The following is a 23,257-nucleotide window of genomic DNA, read 5'->3' on the forward strand; positions in this document are numbered from 1 at the left end:
TGTTAATTACCTGAAATTGTTTACTTCAGATATAAATTTAGAGCATTTGATGCAGGAACAGGATCGTTTTAAAAGCAACGAAACCATCTTAATTTGCATATTCTTTCAGGGTCTATTGTAAGGGGATTCCTCAACATGTAACGAACTCCTCAATTTATTTGCCATGAGGCATATACAGTACATCTACTGCATGTGCTTTAAACAGTCACGAAAGAGTCGTGTCATGAAAAAGCGCACATTTCTCAGCATCTTGTGGACTGCAGTCATGAACGCTCAGCCATTTCCCAGACATAGGGCTCGACAAAGTTTAGTAAAAGTTTGAGTCAGAGAGAAGAACGGCATCCAATTTGTGCCAAAAGGAACAACGAAGCTAAATCTTAGAGTACCAATACCAGTGGGGGCGAAAATACAACGGGTTACGCCAACACAGCACACCACAAACAGATGAGGAATTGCTAAACTACTGCCACATGGGAAAGAGTACTATGTTTAAAGGGAAGGGTAATGGGGTCCACACGCAATACAGTATATGTGAAGACATAATAGTGCAGTCCTCTGTAGAAATACGTTACATCTTACCAGTGCCATTCCACAATAATGATTCCATCATAATAACGATAGCTACCACGAGGAAGAAAATATGAAAGAAAAAGAATAAGGGGTTAAAAACAAAAACAAAAATGATTCAAAAAGACAGAAAGGGTACCATGCAGTAGTAATCTAAAGAAAAGAAAGTGAGAGAGTGAGAGAGTGTGAGTGAGTGAGTGAGTGAGCATGGAACATTCATTACAAAACAAAGCAACGTGATGAAATGAATGAAGTTTGACGTCAAAATATAAAGAGCACAAAATATAAGAGAAAGATCCTACTTAATTACCAACTAGCAGGAGTCGAGACTTAAAAATACTAAAATATCTCTATCAATTTTACATTGTTAGTAGCAGCCCACGTTGTTAGTAGCAGCCCACGTTGTTAGTAGCAGCCCACATTGTTAGTAGCAGCCCACGTTGTTAGTAGCAGCTCACGTTGTTAGTAGCAGCCCACATTGTTAGTAGCAGCCCATGTTGTTAGTAGCAGCTCACGTTGTTAGTAGCAGCCCACGTTGTTAGTAGTAGCTCACGTTGTTAGTAGCAGCCCACATTGTTAGTAGCAGCCCACATTGTTAGTAGCAGCCCACATTGTTAGTAGCAGCCCACATTGTTAGTAGCAGCCCACATTGTTAGTAGCAGCCCACATTGTTAGTAGCAGCCCACATTGTTAGTAGCAGCCCACATTGTTAGTAGCAGCCCACATTGTTAGTAGCAGCCCACGTTGTTAGTAGCAGCCCACGTTGTTAGTAGCAGCTCACGTTGTTAGTAGCAGCCCACGTTGTTAGTAGCAGCCCACGTTGTTAGTAGCAGCTCACGTTGTTAGTAGCAGCCCACGTTGTTAGTAGCAGCTCACGTTGTTAGTAGCAGCCCACGTTGTTAGTAGCAGCTCACGTTGTTAGTAGCAGCCCACGTTGTTAGTAGCAGCTCACGTTGTTAGTAGCAGCCCACGTTGTTAGTAGCAGCTCACGTTGTTAGTAGCAGCCCACGTTGTTAGTAGCAGCCCACGTTGTTAGTAGCAGCTCACGTTGTTAGTAGCAGCCCACGTTGTTAGTAGCAGCCCATGTTGTTAGTAGTAGCTCACGTTGTTAGTAGCAGCCCACGTTGTTAGTAGCAGCCCACGTTGTTAGTAGCAGCCCATATTGTTAGTAGCAGCTCACGTTGTTAGTAGCAGCCCACGTTGTTAGTAGCAGCTCACGTTGTTAGTAGCAGCCCACATTGTTAGTAGCAGCCCACGTTGTTAGTAGCAGCCTAAATCGTATCGAACCTGATGATTTGGAACTGATGTGCTACAGTCCATTCAAAAGTAACGAAGAGTGTAGCCATATTTTGACAAACTGTCAGGGCAGAGGGGAAGCATTGGACACACTGACCATGTCTGCATCCCAAATTCCCTTTATAGTGCACTACTTTTGCCCAGGGCTCATAAGGCTCTGCACAATAATAGGGTGCTATTTGGGACGTAGTCCTGGTGAATGAGATACATAAATCTAGAGGTAGGTCTATCAGACGCCAGAGCTGGGAGAGAAGGGGTCGTGACATTTATGGTGTGGTCTGAGAGACAGTCCGCAGGTGAGGTTTCTGATTGGCCAAGGTAGACTAGTGTGATAAATCCTATGATGCAGAGAACGAACGCAAGTCAATATTCTCTCCACAGACAAACAAGGCAATGCATCTAAAAGGAACCATCTATAACTCATTCACAGTATTCTTAGACGAAATCGTAACACTTGCTTGATAAACGGCTAGGGGGAGTTCAAAAATCTTGTCTTTACTAAACTTTAAAATGTAAACATAAAAAAAAAAATGGTTTGCTTAAATTTCTCCAGTCGCCTTTAAAAACACTCAGTTGGTGATGATTATCTACTCAATAACCCGTTAGGTTCAAAATCAGGTCACAGTATCAACAGCTGTTGTCAAACGTGTTAGCACTAAGATGGTTGACCTACTGTACAGGAAAACAGTGCATTCAGAAAGTATTCAAACCTCTTGCCTTTTTCCACATTTTGTTACAGCCTTATTCTATAATTGATTAAATATTTACATTTTTGTATCAATCTACACATAATACGCCATATTGTCAAAGCGAAAACAGTTGTTTATTAAAGTTTTTGCAAATATTTTAATTCAGTTTCTTACATAAGTATTCAGACCCTTTGCTATGAGACTCAGTTGAATCCTGTTTCCATTGATCATCCTTGAGATGTTCCTACAACTTGATTGGAGTCAACCAGTGGTAAATTTAATTGATTGGACATGATTTGGAAAGACACACACCTTTCTATATAAGTTTCCACAGTTGACAGTGCATGTCAGAGAAAAAAACCAACCCATGAGGTCGAAGGAATTGTCCGTAGAGCTCCGAGACAGGATTGTGTCTAAGTAAAGGGTCTGAATACTTATGTAAATGTGATATTTCCGTTTTTCTAGAAACCCGTTTTTGCTTTGTCATTATGGGGTATTGTGTGTAAATTGATGAGGTAAAAAAAACAATTAATTTTATAATCCGGCTGTAACATAGGCTCTCAATAATCCTGCAACAAGAGGAAATGTGAATTATTATGCAGATTATAATATTGGATTTTTGTAGGGGTGCTACTTTTTTTGCAAGGAAAAATCAGTGGAAGTGGAAATTACAAACTTCAGAAGCCTTTTTAAATCTCAAACACACTATAAGTGTAAAAAGGAAAGTTCTCCTGCAACAGGGCGCTCACATTAAGATCCTAGAATGAAACAAAAGCAAGCTAAACTGATGGTCATTCTTGCTGTAATAAGAGTCCATAGTCGCAGAGGCACGACAGTATTCATGGCCCATTATTACATATAATCATATTTACTAACCTGGTTTTAACTGGTTGTTATTGAGTCGCGGATGTATGCACAGCTCTGGGCTTTAAACTCTGTCACACCAACATGTCTCAGACTGCTATCAATGGTATCCAACAGATTACTATTGATTCTGATACAGACGGTCCTGTCCAGTCGAGTGTTTACCCAGCTCTCCCATCAGCTCGGGATTACAATTTAGACAGGGATGTCACTTGGAGTTCACAGAGCAGGCATCCTCTGGAAAACTGACCTCAACACCTGCTAGAATGCGAACTATATAATGTGTGTGTGTGTGTGTGTGTGCGCATAGGAATAAAGCGAGAAAGAGTGTGAGGTGGGTTGTGTAAAGTATGTGTGTGTGGGTGTGTATGTGCACACTTTCTGAGAGTACAAGGCCAGCAGAGGCTCACTCCACTCTGACAAAAGCAGTGACAAGACGCTCGAGATGGTGCCACTAGTATCACCGCCTTAAAACACACCGATGCCACCAGTGTCTTCAAACAGGAGGACAGGTAAAACATAGAAAACAACTGGAGGATTTAGGACTGGTAGAGGCAGAGAAATGACTTTAGCCTAGCCACAAAATAAGTCTACCCTGACAGCTGGTTGTAATTACACCAAGTCAACACCACAAAAATGCTGTGTCATTGTATTGACACGGCTCCTAGAGGAGAAAAGGCCCCACTGTCATTATGCACTAATGTTAAAAGACACGACCAACAAATTACCTTGAATTACACCACATAATGAACACATAACACCAGCAAAGATGGGCATAAAACACAGATATGATTCAAATTTAAATGAACTAAGTCTAGGAATGACCTAACCTTCAACATGCTATCCAATTGTTATTGTGGTGATATCACAATAGATGCTTATTTTGTTTGCCAAAGCACAGTGAGTCACAAGTCATAGGCTGTTCTCTCTGCTACTGCATGGTAAGCGGTACCGGAGCGCCAAGTCTAGGTCCAAAAAGCTCCCTAACAGCTTCTACCCCCAAGCCATAAGCCTGCTGAACAATTAATCAAATGGCCACCTGGACTATTTGCATTGACATCCCCCTTGTTTTTACACTGCTGCTACTCACTGTTTATTATCTAGACGTAGTCACTTTAGCCCTACCTACATGTACAAATTACCTTGATTAACCTGTGCCCCCGCACATTGACTCTATTGGTACCCCCTGTATATAGCCTCGTTATTGTATTGTGTTACTTTAGTTAATTTAGTAAATATTTTCTTAACTATTTATTGAACTGCATTGTTGTTTAAGGGCTTGTAAGTAAGCATTTCACTGTAAGGTCTACCTGTTATGTTACAAATAACATTTGATATTAAAACACATTTATTTATACTTATTAATTGTCACTCATAAATTGCAACGCCAGTTAAACTTTTACTGCGGTGCGCTCAATCAGGGTCACACAGAGTGTTTCTTGGTGTTCTTACACAAATCTACTTTGAAACAAAAGTATACACCTCACACACATGGTTATGGGCTTAATAAGGAGACACCTGTATCATGTCAGATATAGAGTTGAAATCTATTACATTGAGTTTGCATCCCAATATTACACTTTCTATGCATCACAGACTGAAATATAACAAAATATTTTGACATAGAAACACCACATTTTCAGGGTTTGAAAAAAAGGATTAATTATGAAAAAAATATGAAAAACATTCCACCCTTGAGGCCAAGAGAGGGTGAATTTGGTCAATTGACTGCAGGGAAGGGCTACCAGTGGGATTTCTAATGTCATTCATATTTTCATATCCTGAGTGGCAGGGTGCGAGCGTTCACGTGAGCGCACATGTACAGCACGCATGCAGGCGTGCACACAAACAAACACTTCCTTTTATGAATATTCATCTGCGTGGTAACCGATGACGACAGGTCAGGTTAATTCCACCCGATTGTCTCTTGGCCTCTTCTGCCCCCGTCAAGCGTGCACTTCAGATAATGAAGGACGCCTGCCGTAAGACTTGTCTCATTTGAACCCTTGCCTCCCCAACCACGACACAGCCTTTAGTGAAACTGAGAGTTATGAACCTGGAGTGCTGCGCATCCTGCATGGCCATTCTCACCCATCTTTATGTGTTTTGAGAAGTTCACAAATAACACAGGAGTTTTTCTAAGCAGTTTTTCTCATAACTATACAGCTTCCATCTCAAAGTCTCGGCTTATTGTGATGTACATGAGATCAATCGTTCCTTATAATATCTTTGTTTTTGTTAACTTAAATGCAAATGTGACTTACAGTTAACATATGTTCAGTATATGTGGCCCGGGTGGGAATTGAACCCACAAGCACCACTGAGCCATCGGAACCTGGTTTGCCATATTAGGTTACCACTGGCATGTACAGTCCAAGCGTCGTGTGTGGAAGGTCCCAATGCCTGGAAGGACGCGTGACTTACTTGATGTTGTCGAGGCAACCCGAGTCGGGTTTGAGGATGGCGGTGTGGTGGAACATCTTGTACAGCGCGATGCCTAGGAAAATCACGTTGAGCTGGGAAAATGGAGTGAAAGAAAGGAGAGAGCATAGCTTGAGATGGAGTTTGTGTGTCGTAGATGATGTTTTCATTTATTTTTAAGCCGGGGAGACATTGTTAGAGCTAGTTGAGTATGTAGTGTAGGAACAAGATGCGGTTTTCCCACTTTGCCAAATAGAGCACAACATTATATGAACGTTGTATACAGTATCGCTACCACGTATGCACTGAGTGGTGCACTGAGCTCTTTCCATGAGAGACTGGCCAGGTGAATCCAGGTGAAATATATGATCCCTTACTGATGTCACTTGTTAAATCCACTTAAATCAGTTTAGATTAAATAGTAATAGACCAGCGGTAGCGCCATCTCAAAATAGTATGGCCCCCTCGAAATGACACCAATTGAATTGTAACTCATAACACACTGTGCTGGGGAAGTGACTAGCCCTTTTCTACATCTCTTCTACTTATTCCCCATCCCCCGTCCCCCCCGTCCTAGAGGGACTACGATTCCAGAAGGAGTCAGCCTTTCTTAGTGGAAGTATTCTGGCTGTTACAGAGAAAAAGCATGAGTCATGAAGTGGAAATAATAGTGTTTTGTGATTTCAGAACATTGGAGCGTGTAGAAAGAGCATTAGACATGCATTTCGGGTTTTGAAAATATCTAAGTTAGGAATTAACCCGTGAGTGTGTGTGTGTGTGTGTGTATTTTACCTCAGCCTATGTGGCTTCGGAGTGCCTGCTTGTGTGCCTGTGTCGGATTGTGTGTCCTCTCTCTGTGCCTCAAGGTACAAAGTAATAGTAAACCTAGTGTACGATTCTAGGTGGATGTTCTGGGTGAAAATCAATCATAAATCGTAGAGAGGCATCACTTGGTGACTGAATTCTAAGTGGAGGTCCTCTCTCCCTCAGCAAAGACATCTCTGTCAGTTGTGCGGCAAAGCGACTAACCGCAATACTTCACAGTTCACCTCCTCATCCATTTCCCACCATGACACATGACCAGCAGTGGCTCATACCCAACGGTGTTACAGAGGAAAGTGGATGTTCTCTCTGGACCATTGAAGCAGTGACCTGGGGGGCTAAATAGGGTTAATGAGATTGTACGGGAGTGGGGAAGTAGGGACGCTTACCATTATTATCAAGGTTGCCGGTCCTATGAAACTCCAAATGAAGTAAGTGTCCAGACGAAGCCAGCACCTGGAGGGGAGGAGAAAAGAGAGAGAGTACATCATTTATGGAATATTATCATCATCATCATCTCCTTGTCTTGTTTGACCATCTCTGCTACATGAATACGGAGAATGTGTGAGAGGATAGTACAGTGGAGAAAGAGGGGGGAGGGGGAGGGAGGGAGAAATGGAGAGAGAGAGAAGGGGGTGGGGAAGAGGGAGGGAAAGAGAGAGAGAGAAGGGGGTGGGGCGGGGTAGAGAGAGGGCGAGAGAGAGAGAGCGAGCGGTATAAGGTGAGGCCAGCACACAGGACATACATCAACATGGAGGCTGGAATGACAAAGAGAAATGAGCACTTCAAAAACACAGTGCCGCAAGGGGGTAGGAGAGTTATGGCCATTGCATGAGGGTTTGGAGGGTGGGATTTTGGAGTTTCAGTGCCATAACTGCTTAAAGGGTGTGATGGTCACAACAGAGTTATCAAAGGACAGAGTAACAAAACTGTAAAGGTGGCTCGGGGGGGTGACGTTTCCCCTAGGTACAGGTCCCCTCCCCAATCCTAAATTTAAAGCTAGAATCCTTAAATTGCTACATCCATTTTTGACCTAATAAACTTGAGCTTAGCTCAAACCAAAATATACACTATTTACTTTTATTTCACTTTTTTACTTTTTTTGTTTGTAAACAGCGTAAATGTAAACAAACACTGTACAGCCTCAAAACATGGTTCAAACTATACATTTGATACCATGGATGGTCAGTCCTTCACTCTACGTCTCTGATATGATCCTGTCTGCAGCACCTCCAGGCTGGTATGTTAACATGCTTATTAGGCTTGAGGTCCATTCCATATCAGGAGTTGAATAGGAACACAGAAATACAGTTCATGCTTGGAAAAGTTTGCACAGAAAACAATGGAATAAATTCCATGCCCTCAACTGAATTCCATTCCCTTAATTGAATTCAATTTCCCACTCATTAACTCATTAAGTAAAATGAAATTCAACTATCGAAACCATTAACCATATTCACACTTTGACCTTTTTTACACTATTGTGCCGACCCAAACCATACTATGCTGGCTTTCGGGTGCATTTCCTTTCACGTTGTCCTTTCCAGCAACTATAGGGGATGTGTCAGCAGGCCAGTGCAGTATGGCTCAGCTCAACTAGTGTGAAAAGGCCTATAGAGACCTAGAAGAACTGTTCAACCTCATCATGCTAAAGCTAGACTCAGCGAAATGACGTTGCAACGAGCAGCACTGGAGATATTGAGATGAGCGAGATGCAGCACTTCGCCCAAACAGTCACACACCGTATCGGCGCGTGTGCACGTGTTCACTTCATGCTGTTCAGAGCATGGTAGCCAGGGCCCCAAAACAGCAGAGAAGTTGAGCCTCGCGCTTCAATGCTCTTAGTTGTTGAGGATATTTACCCACTATGCGGTTTACTTTATGGATCTACGTCATATCGCGGAGTCCACCTTTAACCAATGAACCCCTCTTACAGTCCATTACCACATCAACACATGCGCTTGCTTCACTTCTCCGACAGGTAGTCTAGAGGTTAAGAGCGTTGGGCCAGTAACTGAAAGGTTGCTGGTTCAAATCCCTGAGCTTGCAAAAGGTGAAGAGGGTATTGGGTTAAATGGGGAAGACACATTTTGGTTGAATGCATTCATTTGTGCAACTGACTATGTATCCCCTTTCCCATCACACCAATACAAGACATGGCAGTTACAGTACACTATTTGGCTGATTGAACTTGAATGGGCCCAGATATGATCACACAGGGCTGGATGAACTTGAATGGGCCCAGATATGATCACACAGGGCTGGATGCCGGATGAAGGCAATACTGGGACGACGAAAATGAAGCTGATACATGACCTGCTAGCTAAATTATTAATCGTTTCATCTCCGTCGCTGCTAGGTAGACCTCCATTTTTGGCCATCTGAAATGACAGCTTCTTACTCTGTCGTCATTCAGACTGACAAATAGGCAAAATGGAAGGGGCAACACTTTCTGTAATTCAACAGCATTTCAAGGCAGTTTGAGAGGACAGCACTTGGCTTCGGACAGTGCGGGCCATACTCGAACACTGGAAGGAAACGCAGCAATGCAACTGGAGGTTTAATAATACTGTAATGTGTCACCAGTGTTCCCTCTAAGCTGCTCAATAACTGCCAGCCGGCACGAGATTGAACTTTACTAAAATGTACACCATCTTTCCTGGTTTTAAACAGATACATTTTCACATCTACTGTGGAAACTGGGATTGAATCAACTTAATAACGCTCCCTTTTAATGCAACAAACCAAATCTAACTTCAAGACTAAGTTGGTGGTTTTGATTTAGGCTGAGCCTGCTGAGGAGCCCAGTGGCATACCCTTGATCTATTTCATGGGCATAAGCGGTTTTTCCATCACCCTCTGTCAGTGTAGCTAGCCTAGATGCACATTTGAGATCACAGAGCAGAGCCGTGTGTAGCTGCGTGTGCACATTAGTTACTGAGTTTCTAGCCCGGTTATAGCTCATTTGGGTCAGCAATGAGGGAGTGATTGCTTCCTGCAAGAGCACGGAACGTGTAGATATATAACAGTCTTTAACAAGCGAGTCAGATAAAGCGCTTTTTTTTGTGTCTTAAAAGGGGCAGTGTCCTGTTTTGAGACAGGCTTGAATATGCAAATAAGCCAAAAGCAAGGGAGTATGAATTTAATTTGGTAAAGTGGTTTCTTGCATCATATAACACAATACAATATAATTTTCAGTCACCTACTTGGCCAATTGTGTTACAGATCATTTCTTAAATGTTATGAAGTGATTTGAGCTTTTAGACTAAAACATCAGCCCTAAAATGGTTAATGTCAAGCCATGCATAATGTTTTTAAAAAGCCTCATGAAATGTAGGCCTACATTGAACACCACATATTGGCTATTGTAGACGATATCATAGAAGACAACAGCTATAGGTGGAAATGTTTTGTTGATAGGCCACTATGATAGGTCTACATTATTCTCAAATAGCCGCAATAGCCTATGGCCACTGTCTGAAACTGTAACTTAACACTAGAACCACCTGGCCCTACAGCCTATAAGTACCTTATAGAGAAGGTTGAGAAAGTCCTACTGAAAAAGTCTATAGCCTATTTTCGACACCACTTCCAGACTATGACGCATTAACATTCTAACAGTTTAATCAACACATTTGATATATGCTATTGGAACAATAATCATTAGGTTGTGTTTAAGAATGTCTTGGGTAACATTAGAATACTAAAAAAATATTATTTAAAAGAACATCATTGCATTTTCATTAGTTTAGGTTACTCTAGGCCCCTCAAACTCAACTCGGGACATTGAAGTCAGTCTCACTGCATTTTTTCCCTTGTACCCTTCTAATCAAGGATGATTTAAATCTGGGATACCAGGTGGGTGAAATGAATGATCAGGTAGAACACCTGCAGGCTCCGGACTGCTGGTAAGAGCGGAATATACCTGCTCTAGCCTATAAGTAAAAAACGAAAATCAAACCACAAAGAAATCCTTATAATTTTGTTTTGGAAGGTCTAAAGAAACATTGTGGAAATAAGAAAATGTATTTGAAAAATCCGGATAGCATATTATGTTACCAATGTTTGCTTAGTAGCCAGAGCAATGCTGTCGTGCAAGTGCTGAATGGTAAGCGCAGATATTCTTCGAAAAAGTGATATTTAAAAGTAGGGCCGCACCTTTTGAATTTGAGTTATTAAGTGTCATAGAATGCAGAATATGCTCTTTCTGGTACTATATAGTACATTTTTACCTGCATGTGACTGAAGGAGGATTTGATCAAGTGATGCTCCTTCCCCTGCATATGTCAATTCCAAGCTGTGGCCATTTCTTCACGTACAATTTGACAACATAATATTTTCACTCATCAGACTCATCAGTAAAATCTAATTGGGTCTCTAGGCTAACTGTTATTATGTGTGAAATTAGTTTTGGTGTTGTTTCGTTTCTGTGTTGTTTAGGAGTAGTTTCGATGGGCCGGCTGTGCAGGCTGACTGGCATCGTTTGCTTCCGCTAGCTCATCAACATGGATAGAGTAAAATACATGTTTTGCAATTTTCGTTTGCCTTACAATAAATATGATAAGTAATAGAGTTATAGTAAATAAAACAGTCCCTTAACAGCATCTATTTACAAAGTAAAACGTAAAAGGAAATATCAACCCACAAAGTGCACGGTGAAATGATTTGCTAGAAACATGGGCGCCAACTCTGATAAATAGGCTTAACACACACTCATCATTACACTATTGTTGTTCTAAATTAAAAATCAACCTCTTCACTCTCTTTGCCATTCAGTAAGGCCTAATTTAATTTCAATTGTGAAGTTAAGTGCACAATTATTTCCTATTCAACTATTTATCATTCATTCAGCGAGAGAGGGGAGAGAGACGCATTAGCACCTGGCCGGGTACCAACGTCCTACAGCACATTGTCTTGGCTGGTTAAGTTGGGAATAGGTGTGAGAAAATAAAACTGGTAAAAAGGCTCTAAATACCTGTCTGTTTGTGATTTTACAAGTCTGACAAATGAGCAATGTAAAATACAAACATTTAGGAAAAGTCAGGGAAGAGACAGGAAGTTGCTTTTCTTGGGGGGTGGGCGATTTTTTAAATTGACAAAATGACTATGTCAGTGGCCGTTGGCCTATTGCGGTTCTCATGTTAAAGTGGGTACAGCTCAGCATTCACAGGTAACGCACGCCAGATGTTGCACAAAATGCTTGCAAAATGTACGTTTCCACTCACAAGACTTGAAATCTGCTCAGTGCCGAACATTCTGTGTCACCTCGAACACGGACTACAATAGTGAGTGTTCAGAAATACATACTGAGTCCTGAAAAAATATATTTATTTTCTTACATGAAATGGCCCTAGTGCAATATTCGCTCGTGTTTCAACCATATTAGGTGTCAGTAGCGTTATTAGACTACAGTCGCAGCTACAAGCTCAAATGCCTTGGCCGAGTATGTGCAATTACATCACACACCAACACGCTCTAGCACAGTTATGGTGCCAAAAGAGGCTTTGAAAGAAAATAAATACAGATGGGTTAGCTGACGTTGTCACGGAAACGATGCAGAAGTCCATGAGTTGTTTTGATTCTGGATGGCCAGATAGCTAACAACACTACTTTCCATTCACAGTTTTTATGCGAGTAAAGTCATACTGTATAGTTGAAGAAAATCCAGACTATTGTGATGGAAACAGGATGGTTTGGTCCAATTTTGCATTTGAGCTAAACCTAACCCTTTTCCTAACATTAACCTAATTCTCCTAACCTGCTATGAAACGTAAAATCTGATGTTAATTTGACAAAAGCTTGATCCCTTCTAGCTATTAATGGCTACAAATGATAAGTTATGAAGAACTTCACAGGGTGGTGAAAGTGCACGGTGTGAGCTTGATGCTCCTTTCCCAAAAAATTGGAGGGTGTAATTCTGGTGACATGATGATCGATGCTTGACTGACGTTTGACAAATAAAATCAACATAAGCATTTTTGTTCAGACCTCAAAAGTGGTCTCCTGGTTTAAGCATTGGTGTGGAGTTAAACCATCCAATTGTGTTATTTTTCTATTAAAAAAAGTGTGATTTTTAAGACTGGGAAAAAAAAGAAAAAAAATGGTAGGAAAAAAATGGAAAGCTCACAAAAATTACGTAATTTGGGAGAATAAAATGACTGAATAAGGCAACAAAATAATCCCGATTTTATAGAGCCCTACAAATGGCACCGCTCTATAGGCTTTGGTCAAAAGAAGTGCACCATATAGGGAATAGAGTGCCATTTGGGAAACAACCAGTGAGTGTTACTTTGGTGTTACTGAGACTTGAAAATTCTCCCCGTGGCTCTTATCAAGGGATAAGAGGAGACGATGTAAACGCATGCGCATACCAAAATCTTCCTAAGTAGTCATTATAAAATATGCTGAAAGCTGATTTTTTTTAAAAGGGAAAGGGCTGTCATTTCTGGAGAATACTCAAGCCAGCAATCCTCCAACTATCTGCATGTTCTCCTCTCCAGTCATGTCAGGGTTCTGTTTTGATTTTTGAGCGTATCCAATTTTCCCATGTGCCGGCCCGACACTGAGTTGGCGGCAGCCTCCTCTGATCTTCTTGGTTACGACGCAAAGAGAATAGAAACCCAGGTAGCGTTTTGTCTCCCAACGTCTAGTGTTGCATACCCGCATCGGTGACACTGATACACTGCAACTTGGCACATTAGTTTAGCTCAGAGACACTTTGGAGAGAGGGGGAGAGACGTTTAGGTTCTCTCGAGACAAGAGAACCTAAAGAGACTTAAAGTCACGTGTGAGGACATGAGGGGCTCCACGTATGCCAAGGTGTCTAAACGCAGTTTATCTGTTGCAAAATAAAAACATTATTAAATGTCAGCTAAATGATCAAGTGAATTATTTAGGGTGAAATGTGAGATATGTGGCTTTTTGGTAAGGCATTATATGAGTTCACCTCATGGTATATAATTTACAGTAGAATAGTATATACCCCAAACCTAGGGCTTTTAAAAAAATGAATAAATTCACTGTTCATACAGAGATATTGTCCCCAACAGCTAACACAATCTAACATTAGTCTAAGAATACTCTGGCAACGTAGACTAGACTAATTTCGGTAAACCGTTGAAAATAACATATTGTGGAATCAATTGGAACATGCTGCTATACAAGGAACAGAAACACTTATAACACACTTACTGTTTAACTCCTGAGCGAATTAGCCCCATAACAGCCTAAATGGAACTACGCGAGGGCATGTAACACAAAACAATGCTTTTCATTATGTTCTCTGTCACTGGACTCACTTAGAGATGTGACTAAGCAAAATCTCAGTGGCCATTTTGAATTTGTAAAGTGTGACACTTTCTCCTCAGTTAACATGGTCATGTTTTTATTGCTCAAATGATTCTATTCCGATTCTAGGTGGAATATTGAGCTGTGTGATGCCCAAACCCCTCCATCTCTAGCTGAGCATGTCACGCCCTGTCCGTCCCCCCCATCTCTCACAGTTGCGTATAATTGTTCCACCGGTGGCTAGAATTTTATTATTCACATGGTGCTGTGGCGACAGGCAGTGGCAGCTATCGTCTCAATCCATCACCAAGAAATGTGGCTCCTGCTACACACAAATGTCTAGTGTGTGTATGTAAGTATACACTACCATCCAAAAGTTTGGGGTCACTTAGAAATGTCATTGTTTTCCATGAAAACATACATGAAATGAGTTGCAAAATGAATAGGAAATATAGTCAAGATGTTGACAAAGTTAGAAATAATGATTCTTAATTGAAATAATAATTGTGTCTACAAATCCTCCATTTGAAGAAATTACAGCCTTGCAGAACATTGGCATTCTAGTTTGTCAATTTGTTGAGGTAACTTTTTGAGATTTCACCCCGTGCTTCCTGAAGCAAGTTGGATTGGCTTTAATGTTTTAATTTGACCTTTATTTAACTAGGCAAGTCAGTTAAGAACAAATTCTTCTTTTCAATGACGGCCTAGGAACAGTGGGTTAACTGCCTTGTTCAGGTGCAGAACGACAGATTTTTTTTTACCTTGTCAGCTCAGGGATTCGATCTTGCAACCTTTCGGTTACTAGTCCAACGCTCTAGCATCCTGGTGTCGACTCTTCATTGTTGACATTGAGACTGATGTTTTGCGGGTACTATTTAATGAAGCTGTCGGTTGAGGACTTGTGAGGCGTCTGTTTCTCAAACTAGACACACTAATGTGCTCTTGCTCAGTTGTTCACCAGGGCCTCCCACTCCTCTTTCTATTCTGGTTAGGGACAGTTTGCGCTGTTCTGTGAAGGGAGTAGTACACAGCGTTGTGAGATCTTCAGTTTCTTTGCAATTTCTTGCATGCAATAGCCTTCATTTCTCAGAATAGACTGACGAGTTTCAGAAGAAAGTCCATTGCTTCTGGCCATTTTGAGCCTGTAATCGAACCCACAAACGCTGATGCTCCAGATACTCAACTAGTTTAAAGAATGCCAGTTTTATTGCTTCTTTAATCAGAACTGTTTTCAGCTGTGCTAACTTAATTGCAAAATGGTTTTCTAATGACCAATTAGCCTTTTAAAATTATAACCTTGGATTAGCTAAAACAAAGTGCCATTGGAACACAGGAGTGATGGTTGCTGATAATGGGCCTCTGAACACCTATGTAGATATTCCCTATTTCCACCTACAATAGTCATTTACAACATTAACAATGTCTACACTGTATTTCTGATCAATTTTATGTTATTTTAAATGGACAATCTTCGCCCAACAGGTAAAACCTTTAGGAACTGACTTATAGTATTTCTTCCTGCTCTAAGGAGATAGCTGACCAGTCACAACAGCTCAAAGGAAAAGGTTGAACTCTGACCTCTCAGGAGACACAACCAAGGTCATGTGGTGTGTCTATCAAAAGTTTCCCCATGATGTTGGGCGGGAAAACGCCCAACTCTTCTGTAACACAGGCAAACGATAAAGTATAGACTTTCATCCCTACTCTTAAATACATTTGAAATGACAACATATTACGTGAAGGTATTGTTAATAAATGGGTACTTTTATATATCTACTCTGTAAAATGTGTACTTTTATATATCTACTTTTCTAAATACACATTAGTACATATTACATATCTGGTATCATTGCGTTCTAGAATGTAAGACAAACACTTTGGAAACAATTTTATATGTACAATAAGGGCCTAATAGACTTTTTTTTATGTCTTATTTACAAGTCACTCTGACACAAAGCGGGATGGGGAACTCCCCATCTCCCTTGATGTCTGAGGCCATCGGATAAAGAGTCACACCCACCCTAATAAAAACCGCTCTCTGGCAGTTGGAAATTCAGTGGAAAACTCAGCCAAAAGACGAAAGGAGAATTTAATCGATTTGGAGGAGAAAGAGACTTGTCTTGCAGGAGGGAGAGAGGAAAGTAGGCATGACAAAGAATAGTCAGTCTTGGACTGATACAGAACTCTAGGAAACGGCCTCTGAACTCAGAGGCACGTCTTCCTCACGAAGAATCGGAGAAGGAACACTTTCCAGGAATTAAGAACAATGGACAGACTTTGCTGAAGAACGAATGGCCCACAAGAGTGGGTTCTTGGACATCTTCATAGCTTGTGTGCAACACAAAGCTGACTGCACCAACAGACGGTACCGACGCAGGTCGATGAGAAAGACAGAGAGAGGAATCTGACCATTGACTCAGTAAATTACATTCTCTGTGTTTCCTTCTTGAATATTCGTCATTGCAAAATTATAATCTTAATAGATGAATCATGGTCTTTGTTTCTTGTCACTGTGTGTTTGTTTCTCTGGTGTAACAATAAATCCAATATTTATTAAATGTGGTTCTCTCTTGCTTTGCCAAATGCTGGCTCTAATACAATTAAAGACCTTATGTATCCTTTAAGATTGTTGATATGAGACTTGATGAACGAAGGCTAAACTACTAATCAGAGTTTCAAGTTAATTGTTCCCTTTGAATTAAAACGATTAATGGCACCCGTATCCCACATTATTAATTTGAAACAGTAGGCAAATTAATGATTTAATGAAGTCACCAATTATCACCAATTATTAGACCACTAAAGTTCCTACAGTGACATGTACGATAAACATTTTGTGAAAACCTCTGATGCTGTTTTTTTTTGTATTTTTTTTCCCTCCAGATTGGCTACATATTTAGTGAGAGAGGAACCGTTTCTCTCTACTTCTGCTCTGTGTCATTGTTAGGACCGCTGGTTTATATTTCAGAGAGAAGTGCGAGAGCAAATCAAATCATTTCTCCAGTGTCTTCAGCGGGGAAACATAAGAACCTATGACAATTACATTCCCGACGGCTCCCTTTCTCGCTCCGGCTCCGTCTAGTGCCTCATCTCTCCATCTATTGCTCTCATGCTCAGTTGTACAGGAGTTACGTAAATGCTGAAGACGCTAACCACAATGGCTTGACATTCACACAGCTATGGCTTGCATTTGCCACCGTTAGACATTTTGTTCAGATCAGCAGAAGTTCTGCGTTAGAATAACCGTTCGGGAGTGACGAGGAGCATTAGTTGTTGCAGCAGTTATTGCAATTATAACGACCACCGCACACTGTTTTTATTCAATGAAATTAGTCAGCTGATTCAGTGCGGTTGTGTGAATTAACCTGAACAAATACATTTGGAAATAAACCAAATTTAGTGTCAAGATAGTTGTTCCTGGTCAGAAGAAAAACTCCTACGTGCCCTTGTTTTAGTCTACCAGATGTTTCTCGTTCAGGTCAGGTGTTCAGGAAACCCCTCTATCATGGGGTCATCTGGGCCAGAGTGCTGATCTAGGATCAGTTTTGCATGGAGAGGGAGGGCACCTGATCCTAGATCAGAACTCCTAATCTGAGATGCTGAGATGAATACAGACCCTGATTTAGAACGGCACAGCAGAACGGCAGAAGAACGGCTGAAGAACTTCCACCAGGCTCTCAAAAACCAAACAGAACGGCACAGCAGAACGTCACTACGTCTAGACAGCCGGTAAACAAATAAACACTAACAGCAGTGGACCACCCTGCCTACACAACAGCCATAGTGAACATATCACAACCATATTGGAATAGTTCAGATATGGCCGTCAGCCTGGTATTGTGTGCCATCAGAAGGTGCTGGTCGTATGGACGACAACATGTTTGAACGAGCCATTATTTCAAAACGTTGACTACAATAAGTTCCCCAGTTACCGATTCTCGAGAATTGCTTCCCAAATTCGTCCTTAGGACCACCCTGACGTTTCACACATTTGTTCAATTGCAACCTCATTTGAATCCGGTGTGCCAGTACTGGAAAATATCAAATAAAGGAACACGCAGTGCTTGAGGAGAGATTTGAGCAACACTGCTTTAGAATGTACACCTTAGGAATGGGTTAATGGTGGGCATGGTTTAAATAACGGGGTTCTTACGGTCAACGTTATAATGGTATGGTTCTAAAGCCGTGGTTCCATTTCCGGTAAATACTCACACTCGGTCCGTGCCATAGCTGCGGTAGTCCACGGCGGCAGACACGGCCACGATGAGCGCTGGCACACCGTAACCCACCAGGTAAAAGTAGCGTTTGCGCGAGTGCTCGCTCTCGAACACCTCCACCAGCATAATGTAGAGCTGCACGCCCTCCAAGAACATCCAGGTGAAGGCCGCCAGGAAGAAGAAGTGGAGCAGGGCAGCGAACACAGCACAGGCAATCTGAGGGGAAAGGTGACACGGTACAAGGTCAAAGGTCAAGTTCAAAACTTGAATGGGTTTGGCTTAGACACAGTGGGGCAAAAACCATATGCAGAACACACACACACACACACACACACACACACACACACACACACACACACACACACACTTTCATTCATACTTGTAACGACTGTAATTGATCAGATTATTGAAGCAATTGGTCATACCCAGGGTACTTTGTTCAGCGGTCATTGAAATTGGTTCAATTAAACGACTGTCAGGACCAGTGGCCATCAATGCAATTCAGGAGAGAGTGATCTTTAAAACTGCCCACTGAATCAAAACCATCACATCTAATGAGTAGAGGGCAAAAGCAGTGTGAAAACTCTAAGATAATATACATGTTGCTTAGTCATCCATACTCTAGGGTTCACATTTATGACAACAAGTGTGTGTGTGTGTCTGCCACTGTTCTAATTGTGCAAAATTCCTTACCTTGGAAACTACAGCTCTCTCTCTCTCTCACACACACACACACACACACACACACTTTCATTCATTAACACAAAGTGAGAACCTCAAACTACTTCTCTCACCCCCCCTCCTGCACCCTGTTGGGGGTTGACATATTGATCGCCTAATCCAGATTACCCACAGCATTTAGAGATCAGTCTACTGCTCCACGACGGGAGGGCTATTGCAGTGGGGGGTGGAAAGGGGAGGCTGGGGTGAGGGTGTATGTGGTTCTTTAATAGAAACATTGGAGCTTGAGCTGTGTCAGGTGAAGTAACAGGGTAGAACTGGGGAGAACCAGGGGGACTGGGGAGAACCAAGAGAACCAGGGGGAGAACTGAGAGAACCAGGGGGACCGAGAGAATCAGGGGGAGAACCAGGGGGACTGAGGTGAGAGGCTAGATGAGGGCAAAGGTCAGGGTTGACTAGCAAAGGTATCCCATGGTGTTGATTATCATTGCTAGTTGAAAGGATACATGAAAGATGTTTGTTCGCTGAGCACATTTTATATTTCTCTCCTTTATACACGTGATTGACCTATACCATCAATACATTCTATACATTACATTCCAATAAATTGATGAACAACATTGTTATGAGTGGCACACACACATAACCGTGGATACTTAAAGCTTCAATGCACTCATGTTCTCATGTTCAGATGAGGCATTCGAATCGGGGTAATTATATTGGTTTTAAACTGTAGAGGAAACAGATACATTCAACTACCTGCAACCTTCACTTCTTTAAATTATGATAGCAGACCATTTTCCCATGAACCTGGAATCCTTGCTAATGTTGACTAGCACAAATATGATATAGCATCTACAGATCCATTGTACTTGAGCGGTTCACCCTTCAAATACACAGATGCCCTAGGAAGTGCATCGAGGTACACTCAAACCTTAATGTTCTGCTCAGACTACTGAATTGCTTTCTCGAGTGGAGCTGGCCCTCAAGAGACGAGAGAGCCACGGTGAAGCGCACGCTGAATGCTTAAGTATCCGACATGCTTTTGAAATATTTAACTGCAATAGGAAGATGTGAGCAAAACAGTTCATAAGGGTTAAGGTCAAAAGCTGATGGATTTCCTAAATTCCTGTCTCAGCTTATGCTGGTTTTCTACTATAATTTCTAGCGTCTTACTAGGGTTGTTGGGTGAACAGAATAACTTGGAAGCAAAAGTTAAACATAAGGAATGAAACTGGTTATATGGTTAACTATCTAGCCATTACCAGTGGGCCAACTCTATTGAAGCCCTGGTTACCATAGTGGGACTCACTCGTTGTATAATAGGCAATTGGGCACAGAACCATGTCTAATTTAGACCTGAGGAACCAGGTGTGCAAGCTTTCTGGCCAATCAGTAACACTAATGAATCAAACGCCAGGTTGAAATGAAAACATGTGGGCACTTTGGCCATTCAAGCACTAGAGAGCTGACACCCTGGATGCATTTCAATAGTCTAACGTGGCTCCCTCTCCTCGCCTCCTTTCCCGGATCAGAACTGATTTGGGAGACAGGTGACAGATCCCAAATAGACTTTGTTGCCTTCACCTATCCTGCATGTTCAGAATAGAGCATATAAAGATGGCAAGAAAAGGGAGAAACTTTAGACTACTGAGATGAAGCCCCCTGACACGCCTCCCTCTGTCAACCACTGGGACCTCCGGGGGCTTAAATACCAAAATGCATGAGACATGCTTGATGCAGGTGTGTGGTGGAGTCTATCACAAGTAGAAACCTCCCCAAATGGTCAGACAAACAGAGCAACACCACCCTAGACCCGCCACTAACACACAGCTGCCATTGAAAACAGATTGAGTCGGCTGTGTTTGTTGAGCATCATCTGTCCGGCTTAGGAGTGTTCTTACCGGTTGGTCAGCTCGGTTGATCCCCACCAGGAAGAGGGACTCTGCAATGAAGAGGCTGATGCAGAGATTCTTGTGGATGGTGTTGCGGTCGCTCTGGAGGCCCCGGAAGAAGCAGAAGGTGAACAGGCTGATGAGCAGGCAGACCAGGGAGAGCAGAATGCCAACCCATGTGATCACATCCAACAGCAGGTCATGGACCGGGTCAGTATTCTGGGAAAGTGTAAAAAAAAAAAAGAAGAAAGAAAGATTTTAAGTATTTTATTAGACATATGTAAAATACATATAGGAGTTGCCTCAACCACTTAAGTACCACAATAGATGCATTAAAATGACCAAGGCACAATCAAATCCACAGATTTATTTCCATTGTGGTACTCGTTATTATCGAGGAAATGCATTAGATGAGATTACTGTAATTTCTCACAATTCTTTAGGGTATTTGTGTTGCAACATTCTAACGACACTGTATTGAATCAAGATATCCCTGGCCAAAATGACTGTTCAGATGACAATATGATTCCAATCTGTTTTAGTTAGTACTGGCTATAGCCTCGTTTTTTTAGTTTTTTTTATTGTATAACTTTAATTTGTTCATTACTTTAGTATATTTAGAAAACATTTGACTAACTCTATTTCTTGAACTGCATTATTGGTTAAGGGCTTGTAAGTAAGCATTTCACAGTAAGGTAAACACGTGTTGTATTGGGTGCATGTGACAAATAACATTTGAGTTGATATGTTATATTCAGTAATACACTCAAAACTAGATGAAACTGCCGTTCGGTAGGGCCACCCCTCAACCTCTTCAGGAAATGACCTAGCTGTCACAGACAGGACCACAGATGGTGATGTGGAAATGGCATGAAAATGTGTCACCAAGGTTTTTTGGCAAGGTAACTAAATGAGCCACGTCATAGAAAGGGTCACAGGTGGCTGTGAAAGGCACTATAGGTAATTTATTCAACCACACTACAGTCAATCAATGTCATCACTGCTTTTAGTCAATGGTTTTTTTAAAGGATAAATTCCCTAGCAATAAAAAAAGCACCCTTCTGATGGCAGATACCTGTATAAATACAGGTACAGGAAATAAGCAGGCACTATGCGGCAACAGCAACAATCAAAGGGAATTTACAGTAAACCATAAGTCAGTGCACTAAAGGACTACTTAAATGAACCACCAAAAAAAGTAACACATTCTGAAATGGCAATTCTTTCAGTGTGACAATTCTTTCAATGGCAATTCTTTCAGTGTGACATGTTCCATTTTCCATGTATCATGCCCTCTCAAATACATTCATATTGGTGCACGATCACAACTGTACACCTGCCTAGACCATATGTGATCTGACTATGTATATTGTACTACATATAGTGCATTCGGAAAGTATTCAGACCCCTTGACATTTTCCACATTTTGTTCCGTTACAGATTACATTGTTTTTCGCATCAATCGACACACAATACCCCAAAATTGCAAAGAGAAAACAGGTTTAGACATTTTTGCAGATGTATTACAAAAAAAAAAAAAAACAGAAATACCTTATTTACATCTATTCACACTTTACTATGAGACTCGAATTTGAGCTCAGGTGTATCCTGTTTCCATTGATCATCCTGGAGATGTTTCTACAACTTGATTGGAGTCCACCTGTGGTAAATTCAATTGATTGGACATGATTTGGAAAGGCACACACCTGTCTATATAAGGTCCCGCAGTGCATGACTGAGCAAAAACCAAGTCAATTCGAAGTTATTGTCCGTAGAGCTCAGAGACAGGATTCTGTCGAGGCACAGATCTGGGGAAGGGTACCAAAACATGTCTGCAGCATTGAAGGTCCCCAAGAACACAGTGGCCTCCATCATTCTTAAATGGAAGATGTTTGGAACAACAAAAACTCTTCCTAGAGCTGTCCGTCCTGCCAAACTGAGCAATTGGGGGAGAAGGGCCTTGGTCAGCGAGGTGACCAAGAACCCGATGGTCACTCTGCCAGAGCTCCAGAGTTCCTCTGTGGAGATGGTTGTCCTTATGGAAGGTTCTCCCATCTCTGCAGCACTCCACCAATCAGGCCTTTATGGTAGAGTGGCCAGATGGAAGCCACTCCTCAGTAAAAGGCACATAACAGCCCACTTGGAGTTTGCCAAAAGCCATTTAAAGAACTCACACCATCAGAAACAAGATTCTCTGGTTTGACGAAACCAAGATTGAACTCTTTGGCCTGAATGCCAAGCGTCAGATCTGGAGGAAAACTTGCACCATCCCTACGATGGTGGTGGCAGCATCATGCTGTGGGGATGTTTTTCAGTGGCAGGAACTGGGAGACCATTCAGGATTGAGGGAAAGATGATCGGAGCAAAGTACAGAGAGATCCTTGATAGAAACTTGCTCCAGAGCACTCAGGACCTCAGCCTGTGGCGAAGGTTCACCTTCCAACAGGACAACAATCCTAAGCACATAGCCACTCCTGCCTTGTCTTGGCTTCGGGACAAGTCTCTGAAGAGCCCAGAC

At 41.7% G+C, this 23,257-nt stretch overlaps 1 protein-coding gene across 17 annotated transcripts in view; it reads right to left on the reverse strand.

The window, feature by feature from the left end:
* The window catches only part of LOC110500600 (adhesion G protein-coupled receptor L3), a 490,597-nt gene that overhangs the window by 20,170 nt on the left and 447,170 nt on the right, over nt 1-23,257 (reverse strand). For 9 of the 17 annotated variants that reach the window (XM_021578050.3, XM_090213306.1, XM_090213305.1 and 6 more), the window contains 4 exons: nt 20,749-20,958; nt 18,159-18,379; nt 7,049-7,115; nt 5,841-5,932 (listed from right to left, as the gene is read on the reverse strand). In XM_021578050.3, coding sequence (XP_021433725.3) covers nt 5,841-5,932; nt 7,049-7,115; nt 18,159-18,379; nt 20,749-20,958 — 590 coding nt within the window. Of the gene's footprint in view, nt 1-579; nt 622-5,840; nt 5,933-7,048; nt 7,116-18,158; nt 18,380-20,748; nt 20,959-23,257 lie in introns of all 17 variants that reach the window. The other 8 variants (XM_090213301.1, XM_090213303.1, XM_090213308.1 and 5 more) reach the window with 1 other exon arrangement.

This window comes from Oncorhynchus mykiss, chromosome 21, assembly GCF_057628025.1.
Source record: "Oncorhynchus mykiss isolate SJ-2025 chromosome 21, ASM5762802v1, whole genome shotgun sequence".
NCBI classification, from domain to species: Eukaryota; Metazoa; Chordata; class Actinopteri; order Salmoniformes; family Salmonidae; genus Oncorhynchus; species Oncorhynchus mykiss.